This window comes from Erithacus rubecula (assembly GCF_903797595.1).
Source record: "Erithacus rubecula genome assembly, chromosome: 4".
In the NCBI taxonomy this organism is placed as follows: Eukaryota; Metazoa; Chordata; class Aves; order Passeriformes; family Muscicapidae; genus Erithacus; species Erithacus rubecula.
This window is the reverse complement of record NC_136686.1, coordinates 5,190,179-5,210,929: the sequence shown is the minus strand read 5'-3', so window position 1 is coordinate 5,210,929 and position 20,751 is coordinate 5,190,179. Positions and strand designations below refer to the sequence as shown.

At 42.8% G+C, this 20,751-nt stretch overlaps 1 protein-coding gene across 5 annotated transcripts; it reads left to right on the top strand.

Annotated features, from left to right (window-relative positions):
* The first annotated feature begins 175 nt into the window (after window positions 1-175).
* Window positions 176-16,859, top strand: DNAI7 (dynein axonemal intermediate chain 7). Of its 5 annotated transcripts, XM_079304220.1 has the most exons (14): window positions 1,206-1,916; window positions 2,588-2,679; window positions 3,595-3,696; window positions 5,915-6,052; window positions 6,769-6,915; window positions 7,930-8,033; window positions 9,145-9,424; window positions 11,153-11,258; window positions 13,471-13,625; window positions 14,278-14,422; window positions 14,652-14,866; window positions 15,439-15,606; window positions 15,783-15,896; window positions 16,418-16,859. In XM_079304220.1, the coding sequence occupies exons 1-14, from the start codon at window positions 1,796-1,798 to the stop codon at window positions 16,691-16,693; spliced, it is 2,163 nt and encodes a 720-aa protein (XP_079160346.1). In that variant the 5' UTR covers window positions 1,206-1,795; the 3' UTR covers window positions 16,694-16,859. The 5 variants fall into 5 exon arrangements, with proteins under 5 accessions (XP_079160348.1, XP_079160350.1, XP_079160347.1 ...); XM_079304222.1 differs by lacking the exons at window positions 2,588-2,679; window positions 15,783-15,896 and adding an exon at window positions 176-393 and having other exon boundaries at window positions 1,865-1,916; XM_079304221.1 differs by lacking the exon at window positions 15,783-15,896 and having other exon boundaries at window positions 1,204-1,916.
* Window positions 16,860-20,751: the final 3,892 nt, after the last annotated feature.

The following is a 20,751-nucleotide window of genomic DNA, read 5'->3' as shown; positions in this document are numbered from 1 at the left end:
GGGAGCCCCGGCAACGGCGCCCTGAGGGGCAGGGACACGGGAACAGCATCCTGAGGGACAGGGACACGGGAACGGCATCCTGAGAGACAGGGACACGGGAACAGCGCCCTGAGGGACAGGGACACGGGAACGGCGTCCTGAGGGACAGGGACACGGGAACAGCATCCTGAGAGACAGGGACACGGGAACGGCGTCCTGAGGGACAGGGACACGGGAACAGCATCCTGAGAGACAGGGACACGGGAACGGCGACCTGAGAGACAGGGACACGGGATCAGCATCCTGAGAGACAGGGACACGGGAACGGCGTCCTGAGGGACAGGGACACGGGATCAGCATCCTGAGAGACAGGGACACGGGAACGGCGTCCTGAGGGACAGGGACACGGGAACGGCGCCCTGAGGGACACGGATACCGTCACCCACCACGCGATCGGTATCCTGAGGGACACCGGCCCCGCCACGGGACATGGTAAGGGGTATGGACTGTGGGTTATGTGGTGGACAGGGGAGGGAAGAATGAGGCGGTGGAATAAAGCGGGACGTTCCTTGTTAGCTGCCAAAGTGCCAGGAGGTGGGAAAATGGCTTTAAGGCTGAAAGAAGCACCCGAAGGGTGTGTTGCCTCATGTGTCAGTCCCGGTGCAGTGTCTTGCTGCCCTGGTTGCTCCGTGTGGAGCCAGCCGGGAGGTGGCTGGCATTTGTTGGCAGAATGGCTCTGTGGTAACAAACTTCATTCCAAGAGCCATGTGATAATAGCTGATTTTCTACAATATTGAAATTATTGTCGTTACAGTTTTTCAATAGGTGCTCACATCCAATTTTAAATAGTATATTTTGCTAATTGTTCCTTTCTAGCTGGTACATTGTTGTCTGATGTTCCCTTTCCTTTTTTTCTCCCCTTCTGATCTTTTAGGGTGCGAAAGCGAAAAAAAAGGTAGGTAGGCAAAAACACGCTGTCCTTCACTGTTGTGTTTATTTTTTAAATTGATTTTCTGTTTTTTCCTGAGGCAATGGCCAGGGTTAAGTGAATCTGAAGGAGGAAGAGGCATCTCCAGGATACCAAGGTTTTGTGCCTTTTGCAGGGAGGCCAAGTGTTCCTGCAGTGCTGCCACTGCTTGTGTTGCTTGTTTGGCTTGGCAACGGTGTCCAGGCAGAGAGGCAATCTCTGTACTCCAAGTTGTATTTATATATACATTTATGCCAATATATTTATTGCCATGCCAGGAAATGTGAAGCAAACAAGCAGTTATTTATATCTGAATGTGTGATAGTCAGAATCAAAGTGTGAAATAGGAGTATTTGTAACACACTTGGTGTGTGAAGAAGGACCAGTGGTCAGATAATTTCTGAGAACCTCAAATTTAAAATGTAGTTATTCTAGGGTTATGCTGGAGGTGAACAGTGAACTGTCTGGAGTTACAGTGAGATTTTATAACAGAAAAGAGAACTCATTACTATTTTGTCTTGTGAATTAGGTGCTTCTAAATGCAGGCTTGTCTCAAAATACATTTTCTGGTATTTCCTAAAATGTTTGAAGTTGTAGCATCTATTTTTTTTTTTTAGCAGATTTGCCTGTTGTTCAATTTCTACATTAAACCAAAATATTTTAATACTCGTGTCTGTGTTTGGGAATGTCTAGCATAGAAAAATACATTAATTGTAAGACCTTATCATAAAAAGGAGAAGAATATTGAGTCCAGAATGTGCATTACTATTCTGGGGGCTTCATTGGCTGCCTAGGGAGTCTGAAGTCTTAACTGAAGGGGGTCACACTGGGGGAGCAAAGTACAGAGTTATGGAATTGCCAAATTGTATAACAATAATACTGACATTTGTTTTCTTCTCCATTATTGCCAACATGAAGTCCGATGGCAAAGGTGGAAAATCGAAGAAAGCCCGGGAAAAGAGGCTTAGAGGTACTGTGCACTTCATTCAGAGGGAACATGATGGACTAATTGTGTATTTTAGAGAAATGGGCAGAAAGTAATGGCATGAGCTAGATGTGAATTGCTGCCTCTGTTTCACAAGTACAAATGATTCCTCCCTCTTTTCTGGTGTGGGCCAAATTCCCTGTTCCTTGATGCTGCATCTCACTTCCCTATCAGAGCACAACTGTGGAGTAGCAGATTCTGAAGAGGATTTCAATGAACAAACAGCTGTAAAACTGAAAAAAAAATAGAAAACCAGTGGTTGTAGGAAAGAAGAGGAATTTGAGATTAAAGTACTGAGTTTCACTCAAGACTTTGGATTGAGAACTTGTGTCCATTGAAGCTGTAGATGGAGAGAGCACTCCTGCTGCACTTGCTGGTCCTTGTTTCCATTTTTATCCTCAAACTGATAGGGGCAGTGCCAGGGACACTTGTTTACAATTGTTTTAGTAAAATTCAAATTAATTTGGATCAGTCTTCATACAGGAGATTTCTGTGCAGTGAAAGATAAGCATTTATGTTGCTCATTTTATAGTGATTTTATCATTACAGCTGGTAGCTGTATATATATAATATATATATATATATATATATATATATATATATATACACATTCTTTAGATTTTATTTAGGAAATAAATCTCTTTCCCAATCCTCAGCTGAGGCCCTATTACAGGCTGAAAGAGAAGAAGCAGAAAGGCTTGAAAGGGAGAGACTACGTCAAGAGCACTTGAAAATTCTTGAGGCAAAGGTTAGTTTTCTACTTAATGAAAAAAATCAAATCCTAATCCTAAACTTGAGATAAGGCCTGTAAAACACCAGTAATTTATAGGAATTAATTCCCTTGTGTAGTTATTGTTGGGAACAATACTGAGGAAATTTTCCAGTTTTGATACATTTAAATAAATTTCCTTTTGTGATATGTATTTCTTCAGTTTGATTAAATGCTTTTAGGCTTTTATTTTTTTTATTTCCACTGTGCTTTCAATTGAATGTATTTTTCGTGTGCCCCATGAGAATATTTGGTACAAATTCCTTACTTGATTCCCTGCTCAGGCAGATAGAGTGATTTGTGTTTGCAGATATAGGTGTGTGTATTAGACTATGTTTATTTATTTTTCTGAGCAGTCTGGCATTCAGAACAAAATCTAGCTGGTAATAGATAAATATTTTTGTGTTTAAAAAGGAAAAAAGAGATTTACAACAAACTAATTTTTTGAGAGTTGCTCTTGTCTACTCCTCTTGTATTTCACAGAATATTTTTTTCCTCCTAGGGAGAAGATGAGCTTAAAGTAATAGAAATTAAAAGGGAAAAAATAAACCAATTTTGCACACTTTTTCCCAGTTACACTTGCATTTTTTAGCAGCTCCCATTAGAGCTGTCTCCAGGATGCTGTTAAGGAAGCTGTTCAAGTGAGAGGTCACAGTCATGTGTCACATTATGTTTATCATATGGCTCAGCAACTGTTGTGATGGCAATAACATATTGCAAACTACTGCAGTCTTCTCAATTGGATGTTTCATAAAGAAAGCAAGTTTGCAATGTTTTGGATTTGTCTAAATAATAACTCTTTCAGATATCCCCAATTTGTTTCTTCTGTGTGAAATAATTGTAAGAAATAAGTCAAATATTTAACTGTTCTGTTCGATATATTTATTTTAACAGTATCAAGGGGAGAAGGAGTCTGAAGTAGCAAAACTTAAAACACTGGAAAAGAAGTTTATTTATGCACTGCAGTGGAAAATGAATTTCAGAGAACAAGCCAAGGTGAGCTTTCTTGCCAAAACCTGCCCAGAGGTTTGGCAAGGGAGAGACTTTAGGAGTTTCCAGTTATTGAATGTAGGTGTGTGCTATGACAGCATTTCAAATTCCATCTCAAAGCAGTGACAGGCCATGCTCAGTCTCTTATCTTTACTTTGGAGCACATAGAAAAGAAATGTGGGCAAAGAGGAGCCTGTTTGGTGATCAAAATATCAATGCCCCACACCTTACCCCAAGAGTCACAAGGAATTGCAATTTCAAATGTTCTGGTATCTATTCTTCCTCTTTTTTTTTTTTTTTTGGTCAAACAGTTAAAAGCAGACTGAACTAAAAAAATAATGTTCTGCCAGGGCTTAAAAAGAAATTCTGTAGAACATTTGTTTCAGTGGTTCCTGGATATCACAGGTCATCATTTAGAGAAAGAGGTTTGCCAGATTTTTGAAGGATGTGGTACAAACCAGGTCAGGGCTGGAAATGTATGATATAAAAGTTGATATCTGAAGTTCAGGATGTCATCCAAAGTGGTTGAATCATCACCCAATGGCATTATGCATCTGTTAAGTTCAATTTTAAGTGGTGAGGTGTGGAAATACAGCAGATTTCAGTCTTGTGAATCTTGTAGACACATCACTCAGTAAAAGTGTGGTAATGAGATTTGGTTAGGTAAGGAACCAAAGGTTTATTATCCTACAGGCTTGTGGACACAAGGATTTTCTCTTTGTCTTGTATATGGCTTAATCCTTTTAAAGTCTATGCAGAATAACTTCACAATTGTAGGATAAATCATGTTAGAGAGGATTTATGAAATTACTGTACTTCAACCTCCTGCACCAAGCAGGGCAAAGTCTGAAGTTAAATCAGGGTGCTCAGTTGGGCTTTGAAATACTTAAAAGTTGGAGGTACCACAGCATCTTTGACAACTTCACCACTCTCACTATAACAATTTTTCTCTGAATGCAATTGGCATTTCCCTGTTACAGCTTGTGATGTAAAACCAGCTGTTGTTTATGAATTTTTTGACAAACTAGAACTATTTTTTAAAAATAAGTCTGAAAGAACACTGGTAGATTTTAGGAAATACCAGAGTGTTGTTAAGATTATAAATACATAATACCAAATACTGAGTTTGCACATCTATTTCTGAACAATTTCAGTTTAGATGAAGACATGCACTTACAACTTGTCATGACGTTTCTCCTTTTTCTCAAAAAAAAAGTGCTGTTACTTCTAAGAATGTGATGATAAAAGTGAAGCTTTCTTTTAAGTGCCAATATGTAAAAAAAAAAAAAAAAATCAGATGTCTTATTACTGAGAATTGATCAGTCTTTTATACAGGAGTTTTCAGTGCACTCAGCACTCCCCTATTGTTGGTTTATTCGAAGTTGGTGGGAATGCTAATGGAAGTGGTTGGGAATGCAATCCTGTAAGTGCTTTTTGCTTTAAAAGCTACATTTTCCTTTGTAATGCAATTTTCAGTAACAAAAGGTTATTAATCTTCACAGCAAACAGGAGGACAATGTTTCCTTAATATCCTGTGCTATGGATGAAAAGAATTCCATTATGGGTGATAAACTGATCCCAGGAGCCAGTGTTAGGCTTATGTTTGGCATTAAGTAGGTTTAGTCTGCCACTGATTTTTTCTTTCCACCACTTACAGAAATGACCAAGAGTTGATAGGAAAATAAAATTATTTTTAAAATTCACTAATCTAGGATTTCACATTCCTGCCAGGGGATTCTACAACAGAAGAATTGATGCTGGTAAAGGAGAGGAAATCTCTTTCAGAGGCAGAGAAGGGAGGAGTAAACATGTTGCAGTAGAGGCCCTTAATCAAATTTATTGACAGTGCAGGAATTTTCTGTTTTCTTGTCAGAATCTGATCTGAGACCCACCTGCACCTTCCTCATTTCTGTTGTCAGTCATTTTATCCCTCCAGCACCTCCCTTGTGGCAGGTACTGAATTCATTGTTTTTGTGGAGCAGAGCAGAGCCCACTGATAAATAGGTATAAACAGCAAGTGTGAGGTGGGCAGAAGCATGGTAACACATTAATATCAAAGTAAACCTCCTGGCATAGGGATAATAAACCAGGTGGTGTTAGAATCCTGTTTAGATGCAGGTGTGAATTTGTCACTATAATATATTTGTCTTTCAGAATCCTCCTTTTTCTTGTAATAGCAGTGTGTAGCACACCTGTATCCACTTTTCTCTGAACTCTTGTGCAGTGGGAGCATTACCTCAGCTGTGATGAGACTCCTGACCCCACCATACCTCAGGAAATCAACACTTTCATGAGCTTGTGGCATGATAGCCAAGATGAGGATATTCAGCTTGTGATGGAGAAGGAGAAAGTGGTCCTAAATGTAAGTGTAAAAATGGTGTATTTCAGTTTAAGCTTAACATATCCTTTACAGCCCCATGTTAAGAAAAGGGAAAAGTGTATTTTCCCTTTTTGCATGACCAAATTACTGAAAGATCTTTAACACCTAGAAGTTTTTCTTCAATTTTTCTATTTTTCTTTAATTACAGATTTACTGTTAACCCTGAAGATGTGTATTGACTTTCAATATGCATTGAAGGGATTTGTGTGCTGTGTTTCTACACTGAGGTCTAGCATTCCAACACCCACATTCCCTTCCATTTTAAACCAGAACATACAAGCTCATGTCAGATATAAATGCTTTGGTGGACAGCAGCCTCATTGTGCCAGTAAAATGTGATGTAAGAACCAAAATTCCCAGAACTGATTTTTATCAGCAGAAGTCACCAGCCATTGATAACTTGTGAAGCAATTTTATGTAATCTGTGCCTGCTCTGTAAATTTAGGATTTTATTTTTATTTCTGCTGACTTTATGGTGTTTTCAGAAAGTTAAATGGGGTCTTCTGGAAACCTGGGGTGGGGGGAAATTGCATGTGTAATACAGGGCTGATTTGGTTTTGGGTTATATTTCCTATCTGTCTGTTTAAAAAAACTGAAATCTCTTTAGATACAAAGGAAGTAGGTTTGCCTCATTTTTTATGACAGAACACACACTATGTTAAGGATGGTGATACTTTTCCCAAATCAATGTCTTCTAGTTGATTGAGAAGTTGGAGTCTCTTCTGTTGGAGACATCACCTGATGAGATCACAGAAAAACGACGAGAGCAGTACCAGGAATTTATTCTGCAATTGCAGGATCTGCTTCGTAAGAAATACAATGAGGCTACTCAGAACCTGCTCAAAGTGAGTGAGATCCACTGCTTCAAGGTTGTGCACATAAGTTTAACTCCAAGTGGCTTTTAATGATGCTTGGCTTTGTTTGGTCCTAAACTGTCACAGAGATGAGTCTGTGAGTTTCCAAATCCTGTTTATAGCACTTGCCAGACTTTGTGATTATTCAAAAATCCTGAAAATCTGAAGTTTACAGTGGAAAATCTCATTATTAAGTCAGACAGGAATAAACTACTGGGAAATTTTGTGAGATTTGGAGATGATGGAAACAAGAGGTATTGTATGAAATTTGTTGTCTGTACCAAAAAAATGTAGATGTGAAAACCAGCTCATAAGGTTGCCTTGTACACATGTTTTTTAGCACAAGTTCATGTGATTAAAATATTTCTGAAACTAAGATCTTGGGAAAGGTGAAGAGTACTCAAACAAGAAAATAAAATTGTGCTGGAGAGTCAGTTTTTTGAGCTGCATGTGTAGGTAGTGACCTGTTATTTCAAGAACATTAATCATATATATATGAAGTATGTTTAACAAATGAATATTAGTGAAATAGTGAACCAGTTGTATGTGCACAGTCAAAACCCCCTGCAAATGAAGAATTATTGTTTACTGAACTTAGGATTAAGCTCCCAATATAATTAGTATTTCACAAGTTTGATGTTGCATAAATGATAAAATAATCTGTGCAGTGACTCTGGGCTAGGATCCATTGTTACTCAGTAAATCCTTTTTCTGGTTTTTTTATCTATCCTGTTAAATAGAGCAATAATGGAAGAACTCCTATTTGGCAGCACTTATTTACATAAATTTATGTAGTCAGAGGAAAAAGAGGAATGAAGTTCAAATTTTAAGAAACAGATTTGAATTTATAATGAATGTGCTTTAGTATGTAGATACAACACAGCTGGGCTTGACCTGATGTATTTTCATTCTTACATGTATTTATTTAGTTATTTATTTAAGTAAATGTAGATAAATCAAAGTGAAGTAAATAACACATGATTTAATTGGCTTTTTTCTTTGTAGACAGCTAGTATGTATGAAGATTCTGAAACTGGGAATATGCACACAGCCATAAAGGATAAAAATAGTACTTTCTGTATTTGGGTCAATCTGAAGAAGAAAGTAAGGTACAGCACCCTGAAATTATTAATTTGAAATGAGGCCTGGCTTTGTTGAGTAAACACCAGGAATCAATTTCTCATCATCTTTTTGTTGCTGTTGAATAGCATCCATTCTGCAGACTCTAAGTGCTGGCTGTTGCTAAGGAGTGGTTTATATATATATATATATATATATGTTTCTTTCTTAAAATGCAACAGCAGAACCCTGTCACTGCCAGAACAAATTTGAAAGAAAAACAATAAAGCTTATGTAGAGAATTGAAATTCCTCTGGGAGCAGTGTTTCTTGCTGATGCATTTAGTGTTTTCTAAGTTGTTCCAGTTGCTTGCAAAGCAGTGAATGATACTTGATGCTCAGTTAGAGAAAATATTTTAGAGCCTGAGATGCACTTTCATTTCTGAATCTAAGTTTTGTGTTTTTATTGAATTACCATCTAAACTGTACATTGTCAAAATGAGATTTTTTGAGCAGACTTCTTAATCCCACTCCATAAATATAAGGAGTAAGTTACTAAAAGAATTTTAGGTTGACTAAGGAGCTGTTGCTGTGAGTTTTGTTAAGATAAGTAAAAGGGTGGGTGCTGAGCAATGTCAGACTGCCCTGCAGGAGGAGCCCATATGGGTTAAGTGTTAAAGTCTTTTGACCAGCAGAGAGAGATGCACTTAAAATATTCAACCAACAATTAAAAGCTAAATGTTGCTCTACCAGAAGATTTTTAGAACTTGTGACCAGCTTATGTTATCCAAAAATAAGTATTATTAGAATTATTTTGAAAAGTGCTGAGAGTGATGTAACACAGACAGCTCTGCAGGCATTTTCCCAATAAATTATTGAGTTTTATCAGAAATGTAGTTTATAGAAGAGCTGCCAGTTGATCCTGCCTCATTGTCAACTTGTCATGACTTATTCTTGAAAACTTCTGATCCCCTTGATGCAGCTGTGGCTTTGCTGGAGGGTCTTACAGACAGCTGCCAGCACAAGCACTGTGACATCCCACAACATTTCTCAGAAAGTGCAACAAATCCCAAAGGGGATTTGACCATTTGTGAGGAAACACAAATTGTGAGGAAGTGCTTCCAATCTTACCAGGGCCTGTTGTTGTCACTGCCCTTCCCAGGTACAAGAGCCACGTGTTCCAGGAGGCAGGGCATGGCTTTGACCTGCCCAAATCCCTGGCTCTGAGCAGCGTGGCCATTCGAGTGCTGCACACCCGCTATGACCACGTGTCTCCCCTGTGGGTGCAGTGCCAAGGGCTGCCAAGGCAGGAGGCCTCAGACAGCCAGCAGTTAGCTGGGCATCCAAAAGACACTGGGCAAGAACCAGGAGAAGAGGAGGAGGAAGGCAGGGAGGAGCCCAGCTTGCCTGCTGCAGAGGAGGCACCATCTAATGGGAGAGAGGTGAGTAAAGGAACTCCTCAAAGGATACCTTACTCTGCTCTTGTTAACTTGGAGCTCAGTCACAGTGTTCTGTGCAGGACAGCCAAATCCTTAAAGGTTGATAGGAAAATGCACTTTGTGTCAGCAGTGTCATAGATCTTCTCAAGGGGATGGAAAGTAGAAAGGGAAGTTTGGACAGGGTGTGCTGTTAGCATTTGGTTGGTGTTTTAAGAGTAGGATCAAGGATCAAGATATTTCTGTAAATCTCTGGCATATGTACAGATGAATGGATTCTGCTTCTGCAAAACTGACAGCCCCACAAAACCCCTGCAGGAATCCAATTTTAGGAAAATTTGCAGTGTGCAGAGTAAGACTCAGAGTTCAGCAGGTGTTAGCTGTGCAGGTGCCTGGCTGCTCCATGTCTGTGTGCTGACCCTTTGCTCTTAGAGGGCTTTTCAAATACTATTCCTGGCTGCCTGTCCTCTTCCTCAGTTGGCTTCCATGGAATATGTTGGCTTTAGGTGTGATGGAGGTTCCTTGGCTTTGTGTTGTCCATACTGCTTTTGGGATTTTCAGTTTGTGTATCACCTGTGGCTTTCAGATAAATGCCCTGTGTTCTCTACCTAAAATTTCTGCAGAAATAACTGACTAAACATAAAGTCTGAGGCCTTTGTAGTATGTTTAGAGCAATTTTACAGGATATTCTGAGTGGAAAGGAGGATCCACAAGGATCCTCAAGTCCAACTCCTAAGTGAATAAATTCTGGAATCCATACAGGGATCAAACTTCTGTTCATGATCATGACTTTTCTCCTTTTCAGTCCCCAACACCTTTGTAATGAATCAGTGCTTGAAATCCTACTTCTCTTGGTTCCTTTTTTTCTTCTTTTTTTGTATGACAGATCTTATCTTTTGGTACTATTCACTTACTTTTCTCAGACTTATTTAAGCTCCTTCATTTTATTCCTTCTCTTTTTCTTTCCCAGGTCTTGTGCTCTTCCTCTCAATCCATTTTGTGAATTTTCCTCTTCCTACTGAGGACTCCTCTCACCTTCTGTCCTCTCACATTCCTGTTCTGCTTGAAGAGATGTGTGTCCTTCCCAGCAGCTGGCAGGCACAGCCAGGGCACTGAAGGTGCTGTCTCCAGAAAGTCTGCTGTGGCATAGATGAGTTGATCTGGATATCTGTCTGGAAATCCAGGGGAATGTTTCTCAGCATCCTCCTGTCTGTTTGTGCCTTGAGCTCCCCCACATTCCTGTGTGTAAATGCAGTGAAATACAGTGTGAAAGGGAATGTATCATGGGCCAGGCACAGTTCATGGACAGGCACAAGCTGCAGGTGGGTTCTGGCACAGTTTCAGTGTTGGTTTGGATTCAGCCTCAACTTGCATTTTACTTTGTGCCACTCTGCTGACTGTAAAATCAGCAAAACCCCAATTTTTGAGTGCACACTCTGCTGAGAAAGTGTTGTGTGCTTGTTTGTTACTCAGGGATCTCAAGATGGAATTTGCTGTGGAAATGAAGTAATTACTTTGTCTCTATAAATCTAGTTCCAAATTAGTGAGTACTTTAATCAAAATATTTTTGCTAGCTAGGTAGAAATTATTTCTCTTAAAGCCTTGACCCTGTAGCAAGATTGGTACAAATGTTTCTGTATCCCTTCTCCTTGGGCCTCCTTGAAGAGGTGATAACTTTTTCATCATTGTGTTTGTCTCTGACTAATGGAAAAATGTCTTTTGCTTTTTTTCTAGGAGAGTGCTGCCTCACTGAAAGAAAAGAGCAATAACACAGATAATGCAAAAGAGACAGAGGAGGAAACTGAGAAGAATTCAGACATTTTGGATGTGCCATCACAAGGTATTTGGTTATTTTTTACGTGCAGCACTGCTTAGTACTTAGGTTAAGTATTTTATATGTTAAAAATTGTTGCCTGTGAGGGTGGTGAGGCCCTGGCACAGGGTGCCCAGAGCAGCTGTGGCTGCCCCAGCCCTGCAGTGTCCCAGGCCAGGCTGGATGGGGCTCTGGAACAACCTGGGACAGTGGAAGGTGTCCAGGGGGCTGGAACTGCACTTTAAGGTCCCTTCCAACCCTTCCTATGATCCATGGAAACACTGTTATAAATATAGGGATGTTTTGATAACACTTGGGTTTTCTTGACATTTTTAGTAATGATTGCTAAATGTGGCAATAACAGGACAGACAGGAAAATGGAGTTTGTCCCCACACTTGTTTTTATTTATTTATTATTTATGCTTATGTACATGTTTATCATGTTTATATAGATATGTGTATTATTATACATATGGGTGAGACACACAATTTTTATGAATCTGCCAGGCTCTGGGGATATTTACTTCCTCAGAAAATGAATGATTCCAGTGCATATCATGGTAGGCATTGGTGTAGTATGGGGTGTTACTGAGTATTACCTGAATGGATGCTTAAACTGAGAGGGCCTAATTCTAGGAAATAAATCTGTTTATCTGTCCCACATAAGTTACAAATTTCTGCAGTGCTGTGGTGTTGCCCTTTGGTTTAATAACAGTGAGTTTTCTTGTGGTACTGACTTAAATAAAACAACTGCAAACAACTATTAGCAGAATTTAGCTCCACTTTACAGCCTTTTTCTTCTGGTAGAAAAACCAAACCCCACCCTACAACACTTTGGACTGAGCACAGGTGTCAGACTAGAGCCTAAAAGCAAGGTTTTCAAGAGAATATAAAATACTTGGGCCTCATGTGGAGGAATTTCTATTTTACTTCTGTCAGGCTTTGAAAACCCCTACCACAGTATTAGGTGAAGTGGATGTGCACAGATACCAAATATACCTGAGTATTTTCCAGCTTGTTCATCTGTTTTAAAAAGCAAAGAAGGAAAAAACTGCTTTTTCTAGCATGCTCATGGTTTGCAAACCCTTTCAATCACTTTTGAGAACAGCAATGGAAGGAGCCAGGTAAATGAGGGTTAAAAACCAGAAATGCAACAACATAGAAGAGTTACAGTTTCTCTGGATCTACCCTTATTGTACCACTGTTAGGCAGATAAATTACCTTGGGACAATAAGTAGTTTCTTTAGAAGATACTTATGTATTTTTGTACTATTATTTTTTTTAAAAAAGTTCAAGTGTAAGCTACCACTGTAAAATGCAGTGAAGTGTTTTTTTAATTCTGGTAAGTTTGTTGTTCAGAATAACTGCAAAAGGACATTATGGTGGTGTGTGATACAGGAGAGTAAAACCTCTGCAGAATGCAACTAAATCTGACATAAAATTAACACCATTTAGACTTTTTTTTTTTTAAGCTTGAAGATAGTTTATAGAGAGAGTTGTCATTTTTTGATATGATCTTATTCTCTCAGAGCAAATTTCATAACAATTACAGTAGCTGTTTTTAGAGTATTGAAACTTTTTTTCTTCGTTCCTGTCACCAGTAACTTCTCTCCTCCTGTACCATCCTATGTGATGTTTTATGTGGGCTGGTTTGGTTTTTTTGAAGAAAATATTTGTGGCCATTTTTGTCCAGTGTTTCTGCCTTTTACTAACATTCTCCAACTAATTAAACCTTAAGTTCATACAGTTGTGAAATATATGTAATTATGCATAGAAAAAAAAATTATCTTTGTTATCTGAAAATTGTGGTTTATTTTAAATCCCTCTTCCTAATTACCATGTCTTTCACCTTCAGGACATGACCTTTTGGTGCCTTATTTTTATATATCTTTTTATTTACCTCACTTCTTTTCATATCAATACAATCTTACAAAACCTGTCCAGAACCTACTCTATTATTGTTCCTGTGGGTAATTGGACTCATTTTGTCAGTAAAACCTCATTCCTGTAGAAAACATTTGGAACTGGCCACAGATCCAAAAGCTCAGCCCAAACCAAGTAGAGCTTTTCACTGCCCATCTCTCTGCCTTTCCCCAGGTCAGTGATTTTTGAAGAGCACCAGCAGATGGGGCTGAGCTGCTGCAGTGAAGCTCTTCCAGCACACACAGTGAAGAGCAGCAAAGTGGGAAAGGCCAGGGAGCTGGAGAGGTTAACTGCTGCTGCCTGGTGAATTTTGCAGGAGAGGAAGCACTGCAGGAGGAGGCAGGAGGCAGAGAAGAGGCGCCCAGGGTTGCTGATCTGCAGCAGCTGGTGCCCGTGGGGGGTGTGTACCACATGGACGCGCTGCAGCTGCCGCCCCAGCCCCAGGACGTCGGGGACTGGAGCATGGTGCAGGTGAGGGAGGACAGGGAGCAGCCCTGGGAGCTGCTCCTGAGGTTTGTCACTGCTGCCACAGGCACTGGACACGACTTCCTGAGCAGCAAACCAACGAGGCAAGGTCTGCAATCACCAGCTTCTCATATGTGAGAGGTAAAAGCACAGTGGTACCAAAAATCACTGCTGGCTCAGCTCAGGCTGGCTGAGGACTGTGGGCACTGGGCTCTGGCTTCCTCTGGTGCTGAGCTACTCCCCAGACTGTGAAGCTGGAAACCTTTAATTAGCAGGATTCCCCATAAGCCAGACTCAGAGCAGGACTGGGGGCAGGGGAAGAGGCCTGGGCTGTTCATCCCCAGCCCCCTGTGACCTCTCCTTCCCTGGGACTCCGTGGGGACAGTGGAATTACAGCTGCTCCTGCTGCCTGAGGCTGTGGCTCTGTCAGAAATGGCTGTGCCACCCTGCCTTGAGGGTGCCTTCAGCAGCACTGGAAGGGCTCCAAGGTCTCAGGGCAGCTGCTCTTCTCTTGCCTTCAAAGTTGGAGTTGGAAATGTGCAATATTAGCAAACCCTTTAAATAGTGCAGTAAAGAACTCTGCAGTGGTGAGAGGAGCTCCAAGGAAAAAACCTGCATTTTCTGATAAACCCTTCTCTGTCTTTTTCTTTTGTCAAAGCTGCTGGATGTTGGATTGGAGGTGTTTCCATATTCCCCAGGACAGGCTGAAGATGGCACACAGGAAGCAGTACAGATAACCCTGAGGCTTCCTGATAATGTGATTTATTTTCAAGTGCCTGTGGTAGCCAGATGGGAGCCTGCAGGTATGAACTTAGGACAGAAGTTTATTTTAAAATTCAATAGTGGAATTTCTACCCGAGTTGGACTGTAAAGATAAGGAACAGTTTAGAGCCCACAAACAGAAGGGGACTTCAATGTTAATTGATTTGGTTTTTTATTTTTATTATTATTATTACTTTTTTGGCTTACTTCAGCATTACTGGCAGAAGCCTTCCATGGACATCACTGTATCTTTCCCTTCCCTTTGTCCAGGCCAGCAGTGGAGAACTGATGGCATCAGCAACATAACCTATGAAGCAGAAGAAAAGAGCATCTCCTTTCAGATGGGTGCCTTTTATCCAGTAGCCCTTCTCCAGGATGCTCACCTGAACCTGCCCTATCAGTCCTGGGAATTGCACCCTACTGGTGTGGATGAAGGGCTCTTCACAGTTACTGCAGTCTTTGCAACCATTCAGATACAAATTAAGGTACTGTCAATTTTTTTAATCAAACATTTGCAGTTAAAAAACCCCATAATTATTACAGTGTCCCTGATTAAGAATCTGGGATGCTTCCACAAGAGCAAGTTGAATGTCTCTTCCTTTCCAAACACTGCCCTGGTTATTTAATTTCAGTTATTTACCATGAGAAAGCATCTGTGCATTTGCTCTGGCAACTCTGTCAGTGCTTTGCTGCTGGTGCTGCATTCAGGCCTGTTCCCCCTGTCAGACACCTGAAAATTGTTCCTCTCCCCTCAGCTCTACCAAGAGAAACACAAGGATTTCTAGCAGCCTGCTGCTAATGCTCCTTGTTTCTTCTCAAAGTTCAAGCCACTCATGATTATCCATCTGTTCACTGGTGTGCAAATCAGTACACCAGTGTCATTTCTGAATTCCTACACAAAGCAGTCTTTCTTCAGGATCTGTAAATGAAAGGTCACAACCCAGAGTAGCAGATTATGTGGGTATGACCCAGTACAGCAAAAATATCAACACTTGAAGCCTAAACCAGAAAGGAGCTTCCCTGACCAGTAAGTTGCTTTCACTGGTTTGTACAACAGGATAATCAGTGTATGTTGTCTTCAGTAGTGGTGGAAGAAGAGAAGGTGCTTTCCCACATCACAGGAAAATGGATGAGTCCTTTTGCCCTCAGGGAAACTTTGAAAAGAGCTGGAGTGAACATTTTCCCAGCAGAGTACTCTCCTGAGTATGTGCCTGTGCCCAGGAAGGTGAGTGCCAGAGTTTCCTGCTGGTTTCTCTCCCTGTTTCTCTCTCAGGTCCCCCTTTCCTGCACTGGCCCTGCTGTGCTGCCAGCTGAGCCAGGACTGAGTAAAGCAGGCTCTGCCATTGCTGTGACAGGGAAATGGAGGGAGATCTGTGTCTGACTTGTACTTGTGCACTGCAGGCTGCCCTGACAGAGGTGAAGGCCTATGACCAGATGGCTCTGATGGCAGCTGCCTTTGCTTTTGCTCACAGCAAGTGGAATAGAGAAGCAGGGCCAGAGCAAGTTGTGTTCAAGGTTTGTGGAGCCAGCCCAGCACTGACCCCTTCCCCAGTGAGACAAAGAATTGACTCACCCAGGCTGGCTCCAGCCCCTGCCTCAGTTCAGTCACAGACTGCACTTGAGAGCTCTCAGGAGACACAAGTCTCAGCAGCAAGACACTTGCCAAGGAGAAGGGAACTGATCAGGCACCAAGGGAGGCTTCAGCCAGAGCTGGGCTGACAGAGCTTCATGCTCTTCACAGGCCCCTTGAAAACCAGCAGTCTGGTTTTCTTCCTGTAGGGTTTCTTTTTCTCCCTACTGCAAAGAAGGGAATAAGCAACCCCAGTGTTGATCTGTCTCCACCTGGGAACTAAAACACAGGGTTAAAACTTCTCCCAGCCAGCCAAACACTCCCACGTGTGGCTGGAGAAAGGTAACACAGCCCATTGATGGAGTGGCTCTCACCCTCAGGTTAACAGCATGGGACACAAACATTAGAGTTTGTACTCTGGCAATGGCACAGGCTTCACCTCACTGTGCATTTTCTCCTGCAATAGGCAAGTGAACATCTTACAGCAGATTCTGCCAAAGACAACAACTGGTCTCTTTACATGTTCAATGGTGAGAAAATACAAAACCTCAAGCTCAATGAAACCAGTGAAGCTTTTTCAGAAGAGCTGGAAGAAGAGTCTGTATTTCACTCCACACTCTACCATATGTTCAAGGATTCTGCCAGCAGCAAAGCCATGGATAAAGTGGAAAGAGCTGGCTTTCTGTTTATTGATTCTGTGTATCAGCTGCTCCATGCTACCAGAGTTTTAGCATACTCTTAGATACTGCATGCTTTCCTTTAAAACTTTATTATCAAAAGCTTTCAATAAAGTTACATTTCAAGTCTTAAATCCTTTTCTATTCAAATCATTGAAACAGGATCTAAAATGCAAACATTTTATCTTTGTTCAAGCAAAATAAATTCTTTATTCTCTTGTGGCTAAACCACCTAGACATGTTTATTGTTAGCTACGTTCAAAATTGCCGTTCTATTGTAAACCTCAATAGAACTGAGACCCTTTTAACTACTTTTAAATACAACTTTTGTCAGAATGGGAAAAATATACTTTTGTTTTCCATTTCAAGTCATGCTTTAAAGAAAAAAAACTCCTCTCCCCCCACAAAATCCCTCGAGCCCAGCAATGCAAGCCCAGCACGTGCCCTGCAGTCGTGGCAGCCTCACCCGTCCTGCAGCGGGGCCGGGCTATACCGGGGGAGGGCCGTGGTACTGCAGTCCTGTGTAGGGCCACAGCAGCTGCTGCAGGGATGTCCAGGAGTCCCCAGTGCCCACAGGGGCTGCCTCTGCTGGCCTCTGCAGGGACAGCCCCGTCAGGAAGCTGGTGAGAGCAGCCAGCAGCACCAGCATGGACACCGACACCCAGAGGGTTTTGTTGGCGTGGCAGAAGGAAGCCTTGAAGTGGGATGCCCATGCTGCCACCAAACTGCACCTGGGCAGGGCAGGAAAGCACAGAGCCCTTCAGTATTTGCAGAACATGCAGCTCTTCCCACCCCACCCCAAAAATCTTTGAAGGAAAGCAGAGCCCACAACCACCAAAAGTGACAGGTTGTCACTGTTTTGGGAGCTGTGAAGGGAGCTTTGGTTCTGGGTGTAAAACACAGGCAAAGAAGCAAATTCTTGGGAAGCAGAGCCAGCTCACCAGCCCACCATTTCCCAGTCACTAGTCACTGCCTGCAAGGATCAAAGGAGAAAAGATCCCAGGGAAGCCATGACGTCTCTCCACTTCCTCCTTTTTCCTGCCATGTACCCTGGAGTGAGTGCAGCAACCCCTGAGGATGGAGAGAGGCTCTGGATGAGGTGAAGAGACTTGGAGATCCCATTTCCAGAATGAGGTTTGTTTGAAGGTTTGTCCACTGTTTGGCGCTTTTGTCCATTTCATGTCTGTTTTTTTATTTTCAATGGATGTTTGAGTTCTAGGCCTAAGATTAAGTTCTAGGACACTTAAATATAAAAAGGTATTTTCTAGTGTATGGCATAATTTACTACGATTTTTTTCTTCTATTTTTTGTAGAAAAAAATAATTTTCATACTTTGTATTCCAGGATGCACAGAAGCTCTATTGATCTTTCCCACACCAAGCAATCCAAGTGCAAAGTAGTAAATTGGATTAGTTGTTGTGTGAAGAATAATACTTAAACCTGTTGATGCTTCTATTGGTACAATCTTAAAATCTGTTGTTCCTGTGTACCTGGGGCTTTGGCCACACTTTTGCACATGTAAAGTAAGCACTTGGATTGCTCTGGACTCATTATGAGAAATGTTGGTTAGAAGCCCTCTGTGAATAAACTGCTGTTCTGTTGTAGAGATCAGCAGTGCTGGCTTTGGCAGAGTGGTTGAAGGATTTGTGAGTGCAGAGCAGGGAATGGACAGGTCAGCTCCAGTAGGTTGATGTCTGTATCCTTATATTAACAGATATAATAGAAATGCAGCCCAGCTGTGAACCCAAAGCCTGTGACAATAATTGATAGCAATAACTGTACCTTTTTGTCTCGAGGTCACTGGCAAGCATGGAACAAGAGCTGACCCAGAACTTCTCGCTGATGCCCTGGCAGAGGGAGAAACAGCAAACAGTGTTGGAAGAATTTCTGTGAGTCCCTATGAGATCATGATTTTCTTAAAAACTTTAAAATTAGTCTGAATAGGAAGATGTGGGTTTTGTTACATGTGGGAAATGTTACAAAGATAATTTGATGAGAGATTTGTTGAAACATAGAAACATGATGTGTTCTCAAACTTTTCCCTTTATGCTCTGCTGTGTGGGACAAGGGCAGAGGGGCAGCAGAAAGGCACTGTGGGCACAGGAACCTCCCCGTGTCACCAGGGCACCTGTGGGGACACAATGGACACTTTAGGAGCAAAATTGAGGTAATCTGTGGCAGAGCTGGGGGAAGATCTGAGTTCATCTACAGGCAATAAGCATGGGGATATTGTTGAGGAAAAGCTCAGGTGGTGATTAGGGGAGAGGAGGAGTCAATATTTTACAGGAAGGAAAATTTTGGGGGTAAGACTTGATATAAGCTGTAGGGGACAGAAGGAGTATTTTGGGGTGAAAATTTGTGTTTGCACAAAGTGGGACCAGAGGTGAAGGTCAATCCAAAGCCAACCCTGCTCCACACCCAGAATAAATTCTACAGGCTGCCCACTGAGGGAGTAAAAATAAATAAAAATGGAACCAAGAGCACTAAGAGGGCTCCTGGGACCCCCATTACAGTGATGTCACAGCATTTTAAACAGATCTTTTTTATGACAACGCTGCATTTCTCTGTTGGGATTATTCACTCTGTGGGGTTTGTTTGGATTTGAATTCCCCCACAGTGGCCCTGGCCCTGCTCAGGAGCTGGGAGGAAAAGCAGAGGCAGAGCTCCTGGCAGGGGCAGGGTGTTTTCCCCCAGAGGGGATCCAGCTGCTGCCCCCAGCCCGGCCAGGAGGGATCTGCTCTGGCTCCCGGCTGCGGCACGGGAGGATGCTTTGGGTCGGGTCAGAGGCGGCTCCAGCAGCCGCATGTCCCGCCCAGCCCGGGCCGCTCCCCTCCCGCCCCTCCGCTCCAGCCCCGCCCGGCCGGGGCCGCTCTGTCCCGCAGCCGGGAAGGACACGACTCCACCTGCGACTGGGATCGGCCCTCTGGGCTGCTGGGATTTACAGCATTCCCTGCACTTGGTGCTGCAATTCCCAGCCCGGGGCCTTTAGCTGGCAGGGCAGCACAAAGATTGTTCTTGGTGTGGTGCCCCGATTTGGGGGCCAGTAGCAGCTTTGCTGGTTCTGATGAATTATACCCACAGCCCCAAATTCCCTGCTGAATTCCTGCTGGAATAACCTTACAGTGCCTCGTGGAGCCTGGATATTCCCATGCAGAGCTGCCACTTGAACAGCAGCTGTGCCAGGAACCAGCACAGGTTCCAGGGAAGCTCAGTGGGACTGGGACAAGGACAGGTTTATATTCCACAGAATTTTCTATTTATAATCCTCATCCCCCCTGCCCCACAGATGCCCCTGGAGGACACTTGACAGAGTTCCCTGGAATTCAGCCAGTTTCCCTCCCCCCAGCTCAGGCTCCAGTTGATATTTTAAAGCAGGAGAAGGAGGTGGCTGGATGTGCTCCCAGCTCCTGTGCCCAGGGGAGGAAATCTCTCCCTGCAGAAGCTGAGTTCATTTCAGAGCCTCAGGAGTGGCCTCTGGAAGTTCTTTTCCCTGAGGAAAGGGATGCACATCCCTGCTTTCAGCACACTTTCAGTGGGACCCTCCTGTGAAAGCTTTCTATCAGTTCTGTGCTTCTAGCTGGCTCCCAAACAAGACTTTACCCAACTCTAACCTTTTATTTTAAGGCATATTTGAGGGCTGTTGTTTGGTGTTTAATTTCTACATGAGGGAAGATTCCCTTGGTCTTAACATTGCTGATGGATGATGTCTCCAGGCTGGAGGGGAAGAGATTTGGGTGGGTGGGACATACCTGGGGGTGTGCAGGAGCTCCAGGAGGGCAGCACCAGGAATTGCTGTCTGAGCCCCTGTGCAAACACACCCTGCTGACATTCCCAGGTACTGCCAGCTGCTCTTGGGGTCATTTTGGGGGGTCAGTGGGGTCTGTCTGGGCTGAAGCATCTCCAGTGCCTGTTCAGGGCAGCCCCAGCCCAGGAGCTGTGAGCAGCCCTTTATCCACATCCATCCCAGCACTGCCCAGGAATCCCAGTGCCCATCCCTGGGATGTGTGCTTGGCACACTGTGCCAGGGGCAGGACACTGCAGCACAGCTCCTCCCCTGCCAATACCGAGGACAGGAGGGGCTGGTTCCCTTCCTGGGGCTCCCACCTCCTCCTGCCCCCATTCC

Coding starts and splice junctions, on each gene's coding strand:
- DNAI7 (XM_079304220.1), top strand. CDS start 1,796: ATGGAATTGCCAAATTGTATAACAATAATACTGACATTTGTTTTCTTC. Junction 9,425..11,152: donor CACCATCTAATGGGAGAGAG/GTGAGTAAAGGA, acceptor CTTTTTTTCTAG/GAGAGTGCTGCCTCACTGAA. Junction 13,626..14,277: donor GGGACTGGAGCATGGTGCAG/GTGAGGGAGGAC, acceptor CTTTTGTCAAAG/CTGCTGGATGTTGGATTGGA.